The 21986-nt window shown below is 39.6% G+C and overlaps 2 protein-coding genes and 1 long non-coding RNA gene across 6 annotated transcripts in view; 2 read left to right on the forward strand and 1 right to left on the reverse strand.

Moving 5' to 3' along the window:
- LOC147800178 (von Willebrand factor A domain-containing protein 3B-like) overlaps positions 1 to 12566 on the forward strand; it is a 40678-nt gene extending 28112 nt beyond the window's left edge. Inside the window, exons 26-31 of the mRNA XM_087149042.1 lie at positions 2083 to 2225; positions 3788 to 4045; positions 5760 to 5881; positions 6324 to 6582; positions 6914 to 7151; positions 10520 to 12566. Of these exons, the coding sequence (XP_087005168.1) occupies positions 2083 to 2225; positions 3788 to 4045; positions 5760 to 5881; positions 6324 to 6582; positions 6914 to 7151; positions 10520 to 10787 (1288 nt within the window). The 3' untranslated portion in view covers positions 10788 to 12566. The remainder of the gene's footprint in view (positions 1 to 2082; positions 2226 to 3787; positions 4046 to 5759; positions 5882 to 6323; positions 6583 to 6913; positions 7152 to 10519) is intronic.
- The window catches only part of LOC147800179 (uncharacterized), a 62404-nt gene continuing 44632 nt past the window's right edge, over positions 4215 to 21986 (reverse strand). For 2 of the 4 annotated variants that reach the window (XR_015428335.1, XR_015428337.1), the window contains exons 5-6: positions 7091 to 7136; positions 4215 to 6549 (exon numbers count right to left, since the gene is read on the reverse strand). This is a non-coding gene — a long non-coding RNA (uncharacterized LOC147800179). Of the gene's footprint in view, positions 6550 to 7090; positions 7137 to 10626; positions 10698 to 12557; positions 13117 to 21986 lie in introns of those variants that run through there. The other 2 variants (XR_015428336.1, XR_015428334.1) reach the window with 2 other exon arrangements.
- The window catches only part of gucy1a2 (guanylate cyclase 1 soluble subunit alpha 2), a 44017-nt gene continuing 42673 nt past the window's right edge, over positions 20643 to 21986 (forward strand). Inside the window, exon 1 of the mRNA XM_022243231.2 lies at positions 20643 to 20938. Coding sequence (XP_022098923.1) covers positions 20705 to 20938 — 234 coding nt within the window. The 5' untranslated portion in view covers positions 20643 to 20704. The remainder of the gene's footprint in view (positions 20939 to 21986) is intronic.

A 21986-nucleotide genomic window follows, 5' to 3' on the forward strand; every position in this document is an offset into this window, starting at 1 on the left:
TTTTTTCAGTAGAAAAGATATAGTTTAAACTCAGTGCACAGTGAACTCATACCTTGATTGATAATGACACCTGCGACTGAGAACTGATATGTTTGCTTAATTCAAATTTATTTCATATTAGTTCTGCCAAATAAAAGTAGTCATGTAGCTAAAAAATTAATACAGGTCAATCTGTACCATATCTGTCATAACTCGTTTCTCTAAAGACATGTCAAAAAGAAGTAAGCCTAACCACAACTCAACCATTGTAATAGGTCAAGATGTAGATTTAAAAAGAATAACATCTTACCAAGACTGTCTTTATTCTTGATAATAGTAAAACACTTCCAAGGTAAAGGACGACATCTGCCCTCACTTTGTATCCCCACCTTTCATCAAATCAAATAATAATGAAACAAACAGATAATACACAACAATCTATCGGTGCTTCCACAGACTATGTAGGTCAATTAAGTCCAAGTAATGAGCTCCAGAGCATGATATGTGTTAATCATCACACATCGTTGCCAGGGCACTGCAAATCAGTCAGGAGGACAGGAGAGGGGCCTAGTTAGTCTCAGAGGACCTGGCAGCCTAAAGTAGGACATCACTGGTTTCATGAATAATCTGTCAAGTGGTTGAGGTGTTGGTTGGAATAAGGAAAAGGTGTTGGGGAGAAAGGGCATGTTAAAGATGAAACATTCTGCTAAATAGTACTGGCAGGTAATTGGAAAAAGTGTCACTTGAAAATTCAACATGCATTTGAGTTGATTTAATATCAGCAATTTTATAAGGTACCCTTGTTACCATGGTGCACACTTCCCTTTATCCCATGTTCTGCTTTCCAGTTGAAGATAAATCTCAATCAAGTCCCATTGTAACTTTTACATACATTAAGGAAATGTCAGAGACCAAAACTTTTACAATTACATTAGTTGTATTATTTACTTTATATTATTTTTGCCCTGAAGTTTCATATGCAGACCACATTTGGTATTTCAAAGGTCTTCGTCTATGTTACTGATAAAGAAACACTCTGTTTTTAATTGCCTACAGCAATAGCCATCAAGAACTGGTTTATACCACATGTATTTCCTCCCTCCACTTAGTTTTGCTTATTGTTCAAGGCTGAACACGGAACACCAGCACAGCTTTTGTGATGGAAATGAGACATCTTATGTAATTCTGTTATTATTCAGTCATCTAGTGCAGCAGTAGCCTTTTTCAAGCAGTGAAATTCATTGATTTCCTCTGTTCCTGTAAAAAATATCATGACATTCTTGCATCGGGAGTTTTCCCAAGAAATTACTCATAAAGGTGAAGCCAGCATTGAAACTCATTAGCTTGCTACGTTTTTTAAAGGAAGATTCAAAGACCTTAAATTTGGTTCATGCCAAGAGCTTATTGTGTCTCAGCAAGTCATTATTTAATCGAAAGTCCACTTTATATTTGAAATTTGTGGGGTTAAATAGTATCTATAAAAATTGCTTTATGATATATGAAGGATGGGTACTGGCTTCTTTGGACACTAAAAGGACGATGTTGCATAAAATGACTTAATATCACTTTTAAAAAAAAGTAGCACTTTGGGCTTTATCATGTCTGACATTACTAATATCCTTTACAAATATATATGTGGGGCTTATCTCCAGAGAAACTCCTGTAAGAAATATTTTCCACGTTGTGTTGCACGCTTTGCATGCTATGTTGGCAACACGCCGTGTGGTGATTCCACGTGAGACTACAACATGGTATTGAACACTGACTTAAGCTCTTCACCGTTTGATCAGAATTCAAAGCCATATTTGTTGGAGATGTGACCAGAACACTGCTCACCCGTCATGTGCCACCCCATACAAACCTGGGTATTACCTAAACGGTAGACCGGCAGCGGTGGGTGAACACAAGGGATACCATGTTGGTTGATCAATACTTATCTATCTGCAGATTGCGTTCGATATGGTACAAATGTTCTAAAATTTATCATTAATTTTCCAAATTTGGGCACAATCAAACATCATGTTAAATAAAATTGTACAACTTGACAGGGCGATAAAATCAGCAAAGATTGGCTATAATTCTTATTTTGTATTCACCCTGCAGGTTGCATGATATGTCAAGTAAGCATGGATTACTGGAAAACGAGTACAGTTCTTTGAAGGGAAAACAGGATGATTTGGAGAAACAACTCCAGGAAAAGTTAAGGCTGGATGAAGAAATGGAAAGGACTAGGTCCCAGACAGAAGGTAAGGAAAAAAAGGAAAACCTTCAAAATTATGAAGAGTATGTGAAAAAGATTGAAACTCATGAAGTGAGGAAGAGAAGATGGCAATCGAAGAAGTATGAAAACAAAATTATCTTGACAAAGGATGAAAAATGGCCTGATAAAGAATTATTGATGAGTGGAAGTTGACTGAAAAAATTCATTAAGAAAAAAAAAAAGGAAATTAAAATTCCTTTAACTTTTTGCAGACACATTTCTACGTATCCAAAGTAAATGAATTTTTTCTTTTGCATGGGGCAGACTTTTTCTTTTTTTATTTCTGGATTGTCGGCAAGACAGTTCTTTGACCCACAGTGCATTCCAGAAATTATGAATGTAGCATGAATGGATGAATGGCAACGACATGATGGATAGGCAGTAATAAGTCTGTGATGAATGAATGGCAGTCAGCGGAAAGATCAAACAGTGTGGTCTGATATTGGGAAAAAAGAAAGATACGTCCTGTTTATGCTCCTGTGTTCCTTTAAGCCATAGTGCTTTGGATTCACAGAAGATTGATCACCAAACTATACCGCAGTCATTCTTTGTACCATAGCAAATTTGTCTTCTTCATTTCCTAATAGGCTGTGTTTTTTATCATGACTTAGCACAGACGCGCATGTTTTCTACATCAGTCTTAATATTCGTGTAAGCCCTTACCCGTTAAATGATTTAAACAGTCATCCTATTAAAACACTCTGGCAGGCAAAGTAAGAATTTACAAATTTGTCCATAATGATGGGTCATTTGTAATCCCTGCAGGGGAATCTACTTCCTCAATTTAATGCTCTCCTCATTGAACTGTTTTTTAAAACTCTCAAGCACAACATACATGTGCAAATTTCCTCAGTGCTAATTTTATAGAAATATTTTTTCAGCATGGTTCTTCTATCTGCACATGTCCCACAACATCTGGATGTTGCATAGAAATGTTCTCAACTGAGCAAAAAATGTTCTGTTTCAGACAAACTGATTTGAAATGCTCTTTTGATTATGTTTGAAACAAAGCAGGTAATGAATTCATCATCAGTGGCCTGTCTAATTTAATAGTCATGAGAGGGACAAGGCCTAACCACCAAGAAGGAAGTCATTCAGTTACAAAATAACCAGTCGTAATATAAATCTGAAAGTAGAATGCTTTCATTAAAGAGACACAGTTTTGATAGTCTAACTACTCATGTCCATGACAAAGAAAAGGTCATTTTCATTTCTTTCTAACAGTCTAAAAAAGCACCGTTAAGTGAAACATTTGAGTGGGATTTGAACCCACAGTCTGTTGAATACTGTGGAAGTTCTCTACCAACTGAACTCTCAGGCTCTAAACGCCAGTCCCCTAATTTGTCATTGTCTTTGCTCTGGAGGCAGTCTTTTGTCACAAATTTAATTTTGTGTTGACAGGTTTGCTTGTTTGTTTATAGTTTTAATTAACCGTTTTGGGGGGCGGGGAGAAGCTTCTGTTACTCTCATGACCCTTATGCCAATGTGCTTTGGTAAGCAGCATAATTTATTCAGTGGGAATATATCTGAAATATATTTGTTCCACAGGCCTGGATGGGGATGAGATAGCAGTGGGTGCAGGGGGCATTAATGAAGATGCTGAGAGAACTGAGGAGGAAGAGAAAGAGGAGGAGGAAGACAAGGGCAAAGATGAGGCTGTGGATGGGGAAGCAGATGGTGCCATGGAGCTTGCACGGGCTGGGGATGATGATGATGATGGAGTAGATGAAGCTGACTTCAAGAGAAAGATTGACATCGGCGATGAAGTCTTGGCTCAGTCTCCTGAAGATGGCTGGTTCTATAGAGGTAAGTCTCTCAGGTTTCAACCTAAAAGAAAATCCAAATCCCCCAAACAGCTAAGAAGTTTAAGATGTATTTTCTCCTTTTGAAAGAATAAGTGACCACTGAAACACTTTCATAGAAAATGGTAAATCGTGACGTGTTTGCCCAAATAAAACTAAAAAGAAACTTGTGATTGTTTTGACATGATATTTAATCCATTCATTGATGTACTGGGCAAATATTGTAAACAAAAAATGGACAAAACAAACAATCTTCATTATTAATTACAGGCTTCAAGATTAGTACAAACTTAAAAAATATAAAAAAATAAAGCAAACACATCAATGCATGATGAGATAATAAGAATCCAGTTTTAACACTCACTTTTCAAAGAAAAGAAAAAAAGATTCATGCCTTTTTAACTTGATTGCTCATCCAAATACTATCAGTGAGTAATTACATTCAGTGACTGGCTCAATTCTCAACTTTCTTTGTTTTATTCACTGGTCCTCACACACGAAATCTTCGGCCTCGGGTTACATATTTGTTCTATATCATTAACCTCTCATTCACCATGTTCAGCTACTGACTTATTCATAAAGATAATGTTGACACTTCCAGTGGCAATGTTATACAGATCATATACACATCTATCCCAAGCCAGTTGGCAGTGTAAATTGTTCAGTGACTCCTCTCTTATAAAACCATCACAGAGGTATTTTTTTATCCATGGAGAACACTAAAAGAGAAGGGCAAAATCAGTTCTTACAGATATGAGGGGTTATTCCCATGTCGGAGCAAAATTATCTGAGCACGAGTAAAATGTCTGAGGGCGGTAATTACCACAGTGTGGGTGTTGAACCAAAGTGACACCAGCCTAATTTTATACTGAAGCAACTTTGCCAGTTTTCCCCTTCTCCTGATAATTGTTGGCAATTTAGCCTCACTTATGCCTCTCTACTTCTCATTCTAATGTTTCACTTATTCAAGCCTGCAAATGGGTTCCATTAAATATTGATGATTCTGTCACCTGGTTGTGACAGCTTGGTTGCCTGAGTCCTTGCTATGAAGGCAGGTGTTGCCTTAATGTATCACACACACTAAATGGTTTCATTTGCAAAACAGTTTTACCATTCATCTTGTTATGATTAAGACAAATGTGAACGATTTAAAGTTTGATTTCACGCTTAAAATTTGCATTGGTCACTGTGTAAATCACTGCTCTGTAAATCTATTCCTCCGTGATCAAAAATTCTGATGAACTTATAGTAAAAAGAAAAAAGGGTTCCATTTTATACAGGCACAATAATACCATTATGAACAGAATTTCACGTTTACCAATGAGTAAAAAGTTGTTGGGTAATCATCTAATCAATTTATTTCAAAAAGTGAAACACTGACGAGAGTGGAATGATATACACAGTAATGTTATTGTTTGTCTTTGGTATCAGTCAAATGGCCTTTCTACTCCTTTCATTGGATGTCATGGAACAATTTTTCCATTATTGTAAACAAAGCTGAATTTTTAAAAAGATATTTGCAGACAGAGAGGCAAAAGCCTTGCTGTAGCCAAAAATATCTCCTTTTATATTTTCCTGTTGAATGTTGCAGTCAGAGTTATTAAAACTGAGATATTTTTCTATACATGTATTTACTGTCATTTATATGCCTAAATAAATCCACAAACATCATTCTTCAAGCTTTTCATTTTTTTTTCTCAATTTCCTTTGACCATTAGGAACAGTGAACTCTAAGAGTGAAGACTCAGAGTTTTATGTTGAAGACAGCAATGAAACTATCCAGAAGGTGTCTACCAAGTACATCTTGACAGACAAGGATGATGGAAACAGGGTGATAAAGGTAAAGGCACACAGCAATGTCCAAACATTGCTCCCTTTGTAAAAAGTGCAAGCTTTCTCATTTCTTGTTACTTTAGTATTATATTTTGCAAAAACTGAAAAAAAGCTTAAAAGATGTGTACATCACTAGGTAATGTGTGCATAATCAAACTGGTAAAAGGATATAGCTTAATTCTCTATAAAGACATGTTGTTAAGAAGTTTATCTCCAAGATCTGTAAGACCCCCCCCAAAAAAATACTCCTGAAAAGTCCATTTTCAAAAGGGTTTAAATTGTACAAGTAGGGGAGACTTCCCAAGTCAGCAAGAAGTGTCAAATAAAAATGTGACAGATCTTTGGTAATAAACTACATTTCAAATGATATGAAATCTTAAAGTCTTGAGTGCACTGTCCTCCAACAACGCTGTCAATGTTATTTGATTTATTTTTTCCCCACCTACTAGCAAGGAGATAACGCCATTGCCTTGCATCCAGGCCACCCCTTCCGCTACGGTCCAGCCATCATTACCAAGGTCCTGCAGGATCTGTGGTATCAGGTGGAATTCTACGATGAAGAGACTGCAGACGTACCCAGGGAGGAGATGTACTATGTGACCCCAGACTGCCATGAGGAGGTCAAGGAAGCCATCTTGGTTGGGGAAGATCGCTGGGTGGGGCACCCTGCTGTTGCTAGGAGAGATGAGGATGGTGTCTACTATTTAGGTGAGTGAGGCAATCATTACTGGCTCCATTGAAGAACAATTCTGCTGGACTGCAACGACATGCCCTACAACTTTTTGAGTACATTTCAGGTTCATGCAGTCAGTAGTTTGCGGCAGTTTTCTCATTATATATTTCAAAACATTTTATAAATCAAAATGAAGATATAACCAAGTATATTTCTGTCTAATCGAGTCTTTTGAAAGCATTTCAAATCATTAAGCAGCCATTCTCAGCCAAATACTAATCCAAGGCTATGTGTTTATTCACATGCTTCTTTGACATTGAAAAATAAAGGGAAGATTTGGGATTTTTGTTTAAATTTCTCCCATAGCCACCGTTAAGGAACGCATCAACCGAGGGCAGTATTTTGTTGTGGAGTGGCCAGATGATATGACAAGCGAGCAACACTGCAAGCACATCTTTGGTGCCTTCTCACGTCGTCAACGTTTTGCTCTCGGTGATTATGTCCTCGCCATGGCCAGCGCTGTTAACATGACATATTACCTACCTAGTAAAATCACTGCGGTTGAAGGCAACAAGTTAGTGGTGGAGTTCTGTGACGGATCAAGGTAAAACAAAATCAAAATCATTGTAAGGTATTTGAAAATCACACTGCATCATTATCCTGTTAACATTGGCAGTGGGCTGAGTGGTTGAGATTATTGCATTAGTGATCAGATTACTCAAAGCTCAAATCCCCCAAGTAATCACAGGTGTTAATCTCAAAATTTTGTGATTCTGACTAGAGTGCAAAAACTCGGGAAGACCTGCACAAGTTTAGGAGAGTTTTACCTATTTTAAAAGGGGACATAAACATCATCTAAATCTGCAACAACTTCATGTCGAAATCCCAGGGGACCTTGAAATTGTTTGGATTAAAGTCCCACCATCACGGTTTCCTAGATCAGTGTCACATATCATCATTGCTGTTGTGTACTACCCCCCTCAGAGTTCAGTAGCAGATTGTCTCCTTGATCACATCAATGAGACTATGGACAAATTTATGAGTAATCATCCAGATGCTGGTTTTGTCATTGTCAGAGACTTTAATCAACTAAATTTGAGCCAGCTCCTCAGTGGCAACCACTTCAGGCAAATCATTAATTAACCAACAAGAGACAATACGAATCTTGACAAAATTGTCACAAATTTGTTTGACTTTTATGCTGAACCATTAATCAAATCACCCATAGCCAGCAGTGATCACAATTCCATAGTCTGGTCTCCGCTAAAGACTTATCATCGTTCCAAAAACACAACTAAATCACGCACAACCAGACCATTGCGTGATTCTGACATATGTTTTGGAACATGGATTTGTCAGTATGACTGGGCTCCTGTGATGCTGGCTGATGATCCTAATGATCAGTGTAATGCTTTCTACAGAGTATTAAACTCGGCAATTAATCACCATTTTCCACAACGTATTACTAAACTTCATGTTTGTGACAAACCATGGATGACTCCAGAGGTCAAGAAAGTCATTCAACAGAGACAAGTGGCATTTCATCATCGCACTTGGAAACATTTACAATGCAAGGTTAAGATGACCATATATAGCGCCAAACATAACTATTACAATAAGAGTTAAAAGCTTGAAAGCATCGGACCCTGCTGCATGGTATCTTCAGATAAAACTTCTTACTTATGGTTATTGGGAGGACAAACCAATCAATGCAAATGCAATAGCAAATAGCATCAATAATCATTTTGCTTCTGTAGCTGAAGATCTTCCAATCCTTGATACAGCCCAGTTACCAGCTTATTGTCCCTCCTAATCTCCCCTCCCATATGTCCAACATTGGGATGTGTATCGTGAACTCACACATAAAGTGCAGCAAGTCTGGTGGTCCAGATAATATTCCAGTCCGTATCATTTGAGAATTTGCTTGTGAGTTGACCACCCCCCTATCTCATATTTTTAATACTTCACTTCAACTTGGTATTGTTCCTGATGTTTGGAAACAAGCTATTATCGTCCCCATCCCCAAAAGCTCTCCAGCAGTGGTTGACAAGTTAAGACCAATAGGGTGCACGGACCATTTTGCTAAAATTCTTGAGGGTTTTGTTGCTAAATGGACTGTGAAAGACTTGAAAACTGATATGGATGATCAACAATTTGGAAATAGAAAAGGTTTATCTACTACACATTGTTTGATAGATTTATTGCATACTTTGTACAAACATGCCGAAACCAGGAAAGCAACATCCACTCTGGTTTTGACTGATTATAGTACGGCATTCGACAGAATCGATCACAACATTGCCATAAAGAAACTGATCGATCTGAATGTGAACCCATCAATGAATTTCAAACTCCCTCATGAACCGCAAACAGTGTGTGCACTATAGGGGTCTTAACATCTGACTGGGTTACCTATGCACGCCGGAGTTCCTCAAGGGACAAAATTGGTCCCCATTGTGTTCTCTGCTCTTTTTAACATTGCCTGCCAGGATTCCAATGACTGCATATACCATTGGAAATAGTGTGACGGGTTTAAGCTTGATTGAAACCCAACACATCCATGAACACCCTACTCTTCAAGAGGCTGTAAATGATTTGGTTCAGTGGTCACGAAATAGTAATGTGTCTCTGAATCCCACAAAATGCACCACTATGGAAATTAATTTTATGAAGGAGCCTTCCAGCATCACCTGTAATATGCATCAATGATCAAGTCTTTGAACAATCACAGGACCGGTTAAATTGTTAGGGGTTCACATCCAGCAGGAATGGGGACACTCAAATTAATACACTACTTCAACGGGCCAAAAGCATATTTCTTATGGTTTGTCTTAAAGGGCCACAGATTCCCAATTCAAGATTCAATCACTGTCTATAAAGGGTACCTGCACCCCCTACTTGAGACTGCAGTCTCGGTGTGGAATGGTGCAATCACAAATCGGCAACAAAATCAGTTGGAAAAAATTCAAAAACGTATCCTTAAATTAATGTTAGGGACCGATTATAATGATTACGATGATGGTTTATACTCAGTCAAATTAGAATCTTTGACTGACCGTGGTAGATCACTTTGCCCTTAGATTTTGCTAAGCACTTAATGAGGAAATGAGCACGTCGCATCCCATTCAGCATCCTGAATAGTAGAATATTACATCAGTCCTAAATTAGTATCCGAACCAAGATGCAAAACAAACAGATTTAAGAACAGTGCAATCCAATTATTTATCTTAATTAAATCTATGAAACTGATCCATGTGATTGTGTAGAGGTTTTTTGCATTGTCGAATATGTGTGTATTTTAAAACTGTGGTTATATGAATTGTCTCATATAAATAAATATATTTTTTCTGTTGATTCAATTCCCATCCCAACCAACACTGTATTCCCCCCACCCACCCCCACCCAATCCCACCCCAACCCTACTTACCTCGACTCCATCCCCCCTCCCCATATTTTTGACACCCTCGTCCCACACTACCCCAATATTTACCTTTTCAATCCCACCCAGTTTTAATTCCCTCACATGTATTATTTCCCTCACATGTATTATTTCCCTCACATGTTTAACCTTTTGTGTGTTAAACATACGTAATCATCATGATGATTTATTTTTATTAAATGTGTATTAATCTCACTTAATTATATTTTGAGTTTAAGTATAATTTTGTATCTTATTTTATAATATTATTTGTCAAGATGATTTTGTATATCCTTTTTAATTACATGTAATGTATTTTTATTTATTGACACAGTCTTACACAATTCCGCGTTTGTGGCGAGAAGACTGATATAATAAACCATTCAATAATAATAATAAAAGTAGCAGTTATCAATACAGTCACCAAGATGTCATAGTTTCATTGCGTAAAATGGTTAACTAATGGTATTCTCTTTACATGTGGACCCAGCATTGATGCTGAATATCTTTAGTTTTTACATTTAAGTATTTCATATCTCCTGTCTTTTGTGCAGCTCGAATAATGTGGACCCGATCCAATGTTTCTGGCTTTCAGAGGGATATTATGAAAGCAGCCAACTCTTCCACATGCGAAAAACTGCTGAGGTACCTGCCATCTTACCTACACCTATGCTACCGACTCCGCCTAGGTCACGACCTGGTTCAGCCTCCAGCATTAGTTCAAGGTCAAGCCTGGGGTCAAAGTTCAAAAGGTCTGGTTCAGTGACATCTAGCATTTCTAGTAAAAGCAAATCAATTTCTTTGGCAGCTGATGAGTGGTAGTTATTTCTGTCAATGAAAGTGATATTTTGAGAATCTTCAATCTACACGCTATATCAAATAGCAATACTTGCAGGGTTTGAGTGCATCATTCTGGACATTTATGTCAACAAGACATTTAAGCGCCATTTTAACTATTTCTATCCAAGATTTACCCTCCCAAAATCAAAATCATATATGGCCGATAAATCACATTTTCCTCAGTCAAAAAGATGAATAATCCCCCATAGAAGATTTTACCTCTTTTTTTGGTCACAAATTTCATTAGCAAGTGGTTTCAAGGTAGTGTGTGATACAGCAGTACATTGATCCAATTGAAATGAACAGAAACACTTAAAAAACCTAAAAATCTGGTTTAATCTAAGGGTGTGTGTGACCTTACTTGATTTCTTGAAATTCTTCATAAAGCTTGCATACTTTGATTTTCAATCATGTGTGAGGTGTGCAACTTCAAATTACGCAATGTATAGAGTGCAAAAATGCTTTGAAATTATGGAATTGGTAATTATTTTCTGTATCACAGTTTTACAAATAAAAGTGTGCATGTAAAAATTAATAGTTCAAGTGTAAATATTAAGAACTGTGCTTTATATAACGGGTTTTGCCCTTACCCAACGTATATTAATAAGCACTGTATGCTCACTGCTTGTCCGAGAGCTTGCGAAAAAATCTCACAAGCTTACCCAAACCCGTTATATAAATTGACATCTCCTTAACGCAAAAATACATCTTGAGAAAAAGAATTGTGCTCCATGTATAAATACTTAGAGTTTGTGTGATAGTGAATGTATGCATGGAATGAACACTTGAGAAACTGATTCCAACTAGTGATAGCTTTGACCAAAGCAAAGTGTGTTCAGCACTATGCAGTGTTTGATATGTTTGGATGACTTTCCATGCATAAATTGTCTATGCCAGTAAAACAATACTACTTAAAATAATGAAGGCAGATATCCGATCATGCTCGTGCCTAATCATCGCTGAAGTTCCATACCAGGTGCAACCGTATGTACAAAGATGGTTGCTGTTACACTAAATTGTGTTACACTAAAGACACATCACCCTGAACCGCTTTTTACTTTGCTACCCAAAGGAACTGCTTCTTGAAAAAGCATGAAATTTTATTCTGTTGCTGATTTCATCCATTTTGTGGAGTGATATGAGGTTAATGTGAACTAAATTGAGTATCACAAACTATAGCTAGAATGGTGTTCTTAGCTTGTAATTTTGCTCGGAATGTGAAGGTTATATCCTGTCTGGTTGCACACATAATCTATTTGCATTATGTGTACTTCAATGTTTCGTGAACAAGCACACATTATCTTGACTTTATCTTGAATATGAGGTTTCTTTGTAGAGAGAGAAAGCAAATGTAATAATGATCTAAGGTGCCTTACTACCACAAACAAATATGTAAAATTCAAGGAACTGAAGAAGAATTCCTGGTAGATATTAGCCTTGGAAAATTAATAATGGCTAGGGCAAAGAAGGGGTTTGTCTTTACAACCTTGTATTTTATGTGAAGTGATTGTGAGTTTCAAGAACATCAGTCATATATTGTAAATTTGTTGTTGCAAATTTGGTTTAAAAACCTAAGGCAAAGTTACCCCTAGCAGTGTAAACATTTTAAACATTTAAAATGCTAAAAATCAGGGCCATCGCAGATTTGTACTTAACCAAAAAACAGTTGTGTATAAAGCAGCACCGTGTACGCATACATCCGTTTCCAGAAAAGAGTATGGTATCCACAAAATAAACAGTAGACCAGACAACCTTTTCCAAGCTCTCGTCTTCTTCTCCGCTTTCTAGCTTGTGGCGCTATTTATTTCCTTGCACCGGGTTCCCCACAATTAACACGAAATCCCCATCCGTAAGTTCTGAGGGCGAAATCGGACGTGTCAGCATGTACATCTCTATCTGTGCTCAGAAAGTCTAGAGATCGCGGTTTCGAGGCCGAATTACGATGCAACAGTGGCCTGGGGGTGAGACTTGGGAGGTCTAGTCGCGAAACCCGAATTCGAATCACTTCCCAGATAATGTTTTTTTTCTTTCAGCTGTGTTGAATCTCATAGATAAATATATGGGACGAGCATTAGTTTTTCGGGGACCCAAAGAGCGGAGGCGGTAGAGATACTGCCTCCTGGTCAGAAGGCCCCCGGTTCGATTCCCGCTCGGGACAGACGATCGAGGCAGGGAAACCTGCGCTAGGTCGGAGTTCCGTGGCGCTTGTCTAGGGAACAAGATAAATAAAATAAAATAGAACTTTTACGCTTTTTTACAATGATATTATTGAAGTAAAAAGAAGTAAAAATCCTCGTTTGTCCGAGGTAGGATTCGAACCCGGACCTCCAGTTCCACTGCTATAGTGCCAAGCGCTACAGTGCCTACCACTAGGCCAACACGCTCTTCTTACTTATGAGTGTTCGGAACTAATATATAAAGATTCTGGTCAGATTGCGCAATAAAAAAAAAAACGACGCGCATGCGCGATAAGCACGCGCATGCGCATTAATTTGTTTGCGATTTTCTTTATTTAGTCAGCGCGCATGCGCTTTAATGCCATCAAGATTTCTTGCTTGTGGTTAAGTCAGCGCACATGCGCTCTCCTTCCACCGGCGTCCCTCGACTCGTACTCGACCGCGCCCACCATTTCAGAACACTGTGCAGGTATTTTGTGAGACAAATCTGCGTGGTATATCAAGTTGAGGGAATGCAATATGGCGTTTTAGGACTGACGAATTAAATTTGTTCGCAACCTTCAAAAAAATAAAAAAATAAATAAATAAATAATCACAGGTAAGTTGTACATTTTAATTTTGTTAAAGGTATACTTAGTTACCCATACTTGTGGCAAAAATTATAAAGCATCAGATCTTGGAATCTTTTTTCAACGAGTGATTATGAAAATGAAGTTTCGTCTTCGATCTTAGACAGATCTTTAGCTTAACCAAGCGTATCCGTCTGACAGTGTAACCCAAGTCGAATGTAATTAATTGCAGTTGTGCGTCATAAGGCCACGCGTGTACGCATTCCTGAATATCGCAAGACAACGCTGAAGATAAGATACGGCAAGATTAAATTAAGAGACAGATGTGGGACTCCTTGCTGGGCAAATGAAAAGCGCGCAGCGATGGTATAATTATATCACATGCCTTCTACAAACTCATCTCAATCATCCCAGCGCCCCCATTGACTATAGAGTACCGAAGTGTGACGTCACTGTGAACTAGAAAAAGCAGGGTAAACGAATGGAGTACGCGCGCGTGTTGGTTCACGCGCTGGTATTCACTTCGGTACTCTATACCTGCCCCAGCTACTAACACATAAATTCTCCCCATCCAACTTAGTTACAAACTTCAGCTTAAATTCCTTCGCATTCACAGTTTTCCTTAACCGACCATTAACATAAATAAAGAGTCGACCTTTTCTGCCTGTCGACCTTTTCTACGAAGTCTTGGTTAGTCCTTCTTTATTCCATGGCATATAAAAATGGCTAAGATGACTATTGCCGAAGTTAGGAAGGATTGAGGTGTATACAGCTCAGTAAGATGCGAGGAAGAAACTTAACTCCCACAGCTACATGCTATTTCATTCAAGGAGTTAAGAGTTAATAAGGTCCATTTAGAACAGTTCAGATTTTTATCAATTGTAATCTGTTCTCCAGTATTTATATATGGGCGGGTAACAAAGGAAAACATTGCCCCTCACCCTTCAACAAGATGCGGGATAGAACTTAAGGACGACTGTTTGGTTATTACCGTATTACTTTGTTTAGGAAAAAGGTTTCTTTATTTGTTTTTTGTTATTGTTTGGGGTTTTTTGTGGCCAATGATGTGAATAAACAGGTGATGTAACTTCGCAGTCTTGTAAAAAGGCGTCGTCATTAAACACGGATCCCGCCGTCAGCGGCCTGTCAGCGGCCCCGTACATACTGCGCAGCTGGCACGATCATTCGGTGTATCAACGCCGGGCAAATTAGCAACTCAAGCCTGTGGTGGATGCATCGACCCCCGCCAACTCTTTTAATTGAAACCTCAGCTAAGATTAATTACATTTGCTATAGTACTACCTAGATGCCTGATGTCAAATAAGATTTCTCTTTAGACTTTTGCTTCCGGCAGGGGTGACGATGGATGTGGTTCAGGCAATGCTGGTTGCGGGGGTACATTTCTTTTCTGCGATCCATCCTTCCAGGTGGTGATTATTGAAAATGTAAGGCATTTTCAATCAAGTTTGTGAAATGCTCCACAAAATGACAGAAACGATCCACTTTTTGTGAAGTGATAAACAACATGTTTTCCCTTTTCGTTCATTTAAGTTGAATATTTATCGATATGACACTTTTAAGGAGCGTCAGATTAGTAATATGTATAACACACCAGAGACAAAAATATAAAAAAATAATGGAGGCTAAAGTTTTTCAAAAACTAGAGCCATCGCAGCCTTTTCTGCTTCAAGAGGCGTGCTCCTGAAGCCTGATGTGCAAGCAGAGAAACCAGCAGCTTCATAAGACCTGAACACAGTGACAATAAAAGTAAATGTAAAAAGGTTTCAGGAAGAGAAATGGACGACAGGCGAAAAAATAACAAGATTTGGTGCCTGGATGTGGTGCAGTTGAAAAGAAGTCAAATGAAATCATGGGTGTTGTCCAGCTTATTTGGTTTGAGCGTTCGCAGAACGGTGAGAGTAATGACTAAGATAAGCTGGATGAAAGGGTTTCTGGATTTTACACAAAAACTAGTCAAATGGACCTAGGAAAAAGGATCCGACAAGATATTCCACTGAGACTTGATTTGTCCTGCTAGAGATGCTTGGAAGGGGTCTTGAATGATGGACCACCATTAAGAAGGAAATTGTATGCTTTGGCTGAACCAGAAAACAGAGCTGAGAGCACAAAGCGTTTCCAAGCTATTTGATGCTGAACATTTCAGCGCCAAATTCCAAACTTATAGTGTTGGATATTAGATGACAAGAAACAAAAAGCCGTGTATACCGAAAAAATAACGATTTAAACTTTTTGTTAAGATAATTCTCACAATCAACCAGCATGAATAATGTTATTATCGGTTTTGAATAGGTTAACCCCACCTTTTAACACTAGCACACTGATTTCTTACTGAAAGCCATTGCGGATTTAGAGGGCTGCGCACCGGGCACACACCCCGCAACCACCTGCACAGCGATGAATTTTACATTGGCTCCATAGACCTTTATTTATTAATATGCAAAGTTTGTGCACCGGAACCGAAAACAAAGCGTGTCCGCGCTGTCGGCGAACACGGCGAAGAATTGTTCTGTGTCGTGTTGTAGCAATCACAACGAAGATCGTCGCCAGAAACTAGCTTTCATCGATTTTCAAAGAACAAGATCCTGCAGAAAAAGTGGATTGTTCAGATCAAACGAGACGAGGGGCCACTTATACAAGGGAGATTTTGACTTTTGAAACGACATCATTGGCCACTTAAGATATTTGTATAAAAATCGTATTCACTGGCCCTACATCATACACATTATTGCACCTTGGTGCAGTCCAATGGATCCAGTCTCTTCCTTCTTCCGTGATTGATCGCGCCTAGCATAATGAAATAACGTCGGTAATTTTCGAATTAGCATCTATAGAATTCTGAACTAGGAAAGGAAATAGCCCAGTCATTAAATGTAACCCACTGAGAAAAAAGTCTTCAAACTGCTCGCTTGTGGCGACAACCGGCCGTTCAGGCCAAGACATAAATGGTGCATGCATGCAACGTTAGCAAAAAGTTCCAGATACAATACCGTTAATAAACTGCTTATCCTTAAGATTATGAATTTAGGCTTCTGAAAATACTTGGATCCTTTACCAAGCTGTTGCTCTCCAATGCTTTTGGATCCCTTTTTGACGAAATCCTCCAACAACCCGAAGGTTATCTCGGGAACCATGGAAAGATCCCTTCCGTTTACAGCAACCGTGACGCGCGAGTCCCCTACAGCCTCGTTTTAAGTTGCCGCGAACAAAATTTGCATAAATATTAAGAAAGGCCTATTGCATTTTCACGGTAACTACGGGCTTCCCACTGTACGCTCGCATCTGAATCCAACTTTGCGCCCCTCTTTCGGAAAATCCTAGATCCGCCCTTGAAAACAGTGCCGGTATGTACGATTTTTGCACCAATTCAAACAACATGAACAAAACACAAAAACAACACACCACTCCTCCATCCACTGAGGGGTATGGACAGTTCCAATCATTTTCGATGCTACTGTAAGTAGGGGATAGAATGAGATTCAGTTCCGAAGACATTTAAGTTGAAAAATGCACAGAAGCAACTCCTTTACTTTTGCTAAAGCGGTAATTAATTTACCCACCTCTAGTTTTACATGCGAACAGAACTGTCGGCGCCCTTAAAATGCCTCAATTGCAACTCGCCAAGCTGCAAAGTGAGCAAGAACTTTGCCTAAACTTGAACGCTCTGCACGGATGACGCGGTTTCTTTCAAGTATGATAGAAGATTGGGTCATTGCCAGAGGTACATGATGTAACTCGTTGAGATGGCCTAGATTAACCGACCTCACAAATCAACCAGACGTCTCTCATATGCACAATCATCAAACCCATCTCATCCGGTGCCGCTTCTTGCCCATAGACCATAATGAACGTATCTTGGTATCTGCATCAATTTATTGTGGCTAATATGGTTACGTGTTTGTATTCATTCCAACACCTGACGGGCGTACCCCCCTCTATTCACTTTGAGAAGACTCTGCTGCAAAAGTCCTTCATGAGAGCTGTTCGCAGGTAGACGATCTTCTGTCAATTTTTCTTACTTACAGCGTGTGCCAACAGAATGAAAGCATTTCCTCTTTTCTAGCCATAATTCCTTTCTCTTCTAATTGAAACTATGGGCATAGTTCATTCACTCTGCTGACTCAATAATATTACAAAAGAGCAAAGTAACAGCTTCCAGATTACTATAGTAAACTAGTCAAGGATGATTCTAATGTTAGGTTGTTTTACTAGCATGGAAGATTTGCCTCCTTCAGACAGTTAGGTTAGGTTGTTTTACGAGTATGGAAGATTTGCCTCCTTTAGACAGTGTCTTGTGGATTCAACATTTTTTTTGTGACGCCCGTAGAGTGCGTTCCAACTATTTACAAAGATATCACGTTGTAAAAAGGTTTTGTCTTAGCTACTAAGAAACTTCAAATGGGACTTAGGTTGCTTTACGAAAACCCTTCAGAAAGATGGCTGAAAAGTCTGTATCAGTTTGCCTGTTTTTCCTCACTCATTCCGGCAGAGTAAGAGCTAAACTAAGCATCAACAACATCAGGGATGTCATTCCCCGTGACGTGGTAACGTAGCAATGCCAGCCGTCAGACTGATGAGAAAACCGCTCACGATGGGCTGGTTATTCGTTTTGACAGGTCGTTTAGCACGAGTAGTACTGCTGCCAAAGAGGAACATAATGTGACTACCAAGCACTTCTCAAGTACAGCAATCATTTCTTATCGTTCCAAAGCGAACGGAGTTATTAATGAACAAACCAGAATGGAAGTTTTGATGCTCATATATCTCTGTCAGGCAGAACATCAGCCCACAGAATTGTATAACTCACTAATAAGCACCCGAGAGGGTCTTCATTCTCACAATATTCCAGTAATACGCGTCCACTGCTAAACTGAATTAAGATAACACACAGCTCATGATCGATGACGCACTGTGTACTTGAATTGAAATGATGGCTCATTCAAAGGTACGTCAAGTAACAAAAGAACGCGCTCTAAAATTCCGTTTTGCAGAATGTCATGACAACACTAGCCCATTTGCTTGAAATAACATTCACTAAAACACTGGAATTGTATTTGAATCCTTAACATTTAAAGGAGACACTGGTATTCCAGATAACACGAAATTCCAATGTTCGTGCGGCCCCTTTTGTTGGAAAATACAAATGGAACGAACGACAAGAAGTCAAGCGAGATGCTACTGCCTTAAACCCGTTATTCTCATCAGAAAGTCGCCCTGTAAAATTAAACACGTGCATTAAATGGCAAAATTCACCCATTTGGTATCGATTTTTTTTTTTACTGGTCTACTTCACATCGATTTCAACCACCTCCGTCAGGTATATTATTCCCGTAAAGCAGCAATTGCCCAACCTCCTTGCTTGTTATGAAAACATGCCTCAGCAAACCTGAACTGATTCAGGAAGAAAGAAAAAGGAATGACCTCAATCAGGTGCTTGGCCTTCACACCTACTCTACACACAGCTGGGACGTGTCTATTCAAAGTACAAAATCTTTATACTTTGGGAAAAAACTGTAGGTTTACTGTTCCAGTACTTTCTTGCCCTAGGCACGAACAACACTAACTTAAAGTCAAGTTGTTATTAATGGCACGGCAAGGACCGTTTCGAATCAGTCATTATGAGCACTAAGAAATCGAAAAGTCAATATCGTTTGCACGCAAGCGAGACATTTTTCCAGGCGAAAAATCCTGCTTTGGTTCATCAGCTTTGAAAAATATGAATTTTTATTGGGGGGGGATTTGAGAAAGAGGGCAAGTATGAATATTAAAAAAAAAGAAAGAGGGCGGCCATTCGCCAACTGTGTATTGCAAGTTATTGTGCCTCCATGTAGGCCATCTGTATAGCATGGTCCAATGACGACTGCATGTCACTGGTGACGGAATACTAGATAACAACAATATATAGCGGTATCATCTAATGCCCCTTCTCCATACTCCCCTTGTTTCATTAATTCCTTCCTCGTCACTTTTCCCGCCTATATTCTGAAGGACGCCCTCTGTGGCCGGAGGTAATGAGTTTTGTTTGTCCGTTCGGTGCGAAGTTCGTGTGCGGCCTTGAGATGCGAAGCGACGTCGCGGCGGGGTATATGATGATCCTTGCTTCGTGCGTGGACCGAGCAGAGAAAAAAAAACTGGCGTGCGCGGTGAATCCCTATCGGTGTTCGGAGACGGACACCCTGCTGCTCAACGACATGAAGGATAAGCCTCAAGATTACCTGGTCTCACGGAGGAAAGACTGAGCCTATACCCGCCTCGCATTTCACTAGTCCTGCTAGTGCATAATTCTTACCCATTTAATAAACGGCCATCTACGGTGCTTGTGCGTGGATGTAGAAGGTGCAGCGGTGTTTATGGGATCGTGAGTGCTGCGTGACCAGCCTACCCGACAACTATATTGAACGCCCCAACAGTAAGACTATATTTATTGCTTATATGATATGTAATACCGGTACTCGAAGCAATGCACGTGTATTATACCACTACATATACAGCACACAGAGTGCACTTGGCACGGGAAAGTGTATGATGTTATGGTTAGTATACTGTCAGTCGGCATCAACACAGCACTGAAGCCATCATTATGGCCTGGACGCCGCACGAAAATTTTGCCCGCTAGCGGTGCTCCAAGTGTGTACATATGGATATAGGCCTGTCAGACTTTCTACCTTGGATGTCTTTATTGCTGAATGCAGCTCGTACGTAGACTAATCAAGCATACCAACTCTGATTTATGACATAAACTTGTGAAAAGAAACTAAGACATCCACCCATAGTCCTATCGCGCATGTGTAGGGCATTCCTGTTGCCTTTCTCACCTTTGTGTACAGTGCAGCATTTGTTTCATCCCGTGCGCTATTAATCGGAATGAAAGCGATAGTGGCTTTCGCGACTCCCACTATTAAAGGTATCATTTAATCTTATCATTGCTCTGTGAGCCAGTGGGTAAAGGGCAAGACAGCACAAAAATTCCCCAAATCCTCTTCAGCAGACTGCTCGGACAGAAAAGTACCAGACTAAAATAAAGAGTGCAAGAAAACAGCACCAACTTGGACCCATCCGAGTTGCCCCTTGGACCCATCCGAGTTGCCCAGAAACAATCTCTGTTCCGAAATTAGTAGCTCTGAACTCGGAAAGCATGTGTAGCTACATGGGCAGTAAGATGAGCAAGACGTCGGGGATGTCTGAGTGTTCCCCCGAGGAGGAGATGCCGACGCAGACACAATCCAGCATGTCTCTGTCTCCGGACATGTCTACCGCCTCCTTCATGTCCATATCCAGTGAGATGGATGAAAAAGATGAGCCTGTCAGCAGGAGGAAGCTGGATCTGAGGAGCTTAAGCGAAGGAGTGGCAGCTCTCGTCTTTCCCTCGGTAGGTCCTTCATGCAATTTTTATTCAATCCAGAATCTCACAACAACCATGCTTATTATCACTGTATACACCTCCTTCAGCAGGCTGACATAGATTGACTGCATGTGGGGGGGGGTGAAGTTGAAGTACCTAAGATAGTAGGTCGGTACAACAATGTCACTTTTGAACAACTTATAACTAAGATTTAGGATACATGTGGTATATCGAACATTGTCTCTAAAGTGTGAACCTGTTTTCCCACTGTCAATTTTGGGTGATTTAATGGACACTCTTATCCGCAGCTTTGAAATTGTGAAGCGGGACTGGCGGAAAGCTTTGATATACTTTAGCCTGCTTGCTTCCAGTTAAGTTAATTTGATATATCTTGGGTCACAACATCTTCCAATGTTTATTTTCTCCGAATACATGATGTAATTTTTTACTGCACTACACTTCTGAGTTTCGATCAGGCAGTAAGGTTGAAAAAGGTCCCTTTGCTCCTGGCTAATACAAGGCCACGCGTTCATGGTACGTTTGCACTTTTCAATCAACGACTACAGGGAGCGAAGAATTAAGAATTAACTGAAAATTAAGGTGCCTCAGGCTGGAGAGGCATGTTAGGTCCCTTGTTAATCATGTCGCATTTTTGGCATCAATTCTACGGGTAAAGTACGCAGCTCATGATAAGCAGCAATGCTGTTATCCGGGCCTTGTCTGGCGTAATAATCCCGCATATCGATGAGGTCATAACCCACCACATGACTGATCGCCTGAATTAAAATTGGACGGACCAGACACGCGACGACCTGGGCTAAATGACTCCATTTCCTCTGCCAAAATCCTGAAGACCCGCTGTGTTGATTATTAAAATGTCGTTTGACGCAGGAGAACGAGTGCTCCTCATCCAACATGTCTTTAAAAGGATGCATGTCAGCGGGACATTTTATGTACATCTCTGCACTTTGGGTGGGAAATAAAAAGATTACAAGAAAAGTATTTCACGATACTGGGCATGGCAGAATGCCATTTTCAAGGACATGTGGTATCACTTTGCAACTTCAGTTGAAAA

The sequence above is a fragment of the Acanthaster planci genome, linkage group LG02 (genome assembly GCF_054643075.1).
Source record: "Acanthaster planci isolate LZ-2023a linkage group LG02, COTS_SCS, whole genome shotgun sequence".
Taxonomy (NCBI): domain Eukaryota; kingdom Metazoa; phylum Echinodermata; class Asteroidea; order Valvatida; family Acanthasteridae; genus Acanthaster; species Acanthaster planci.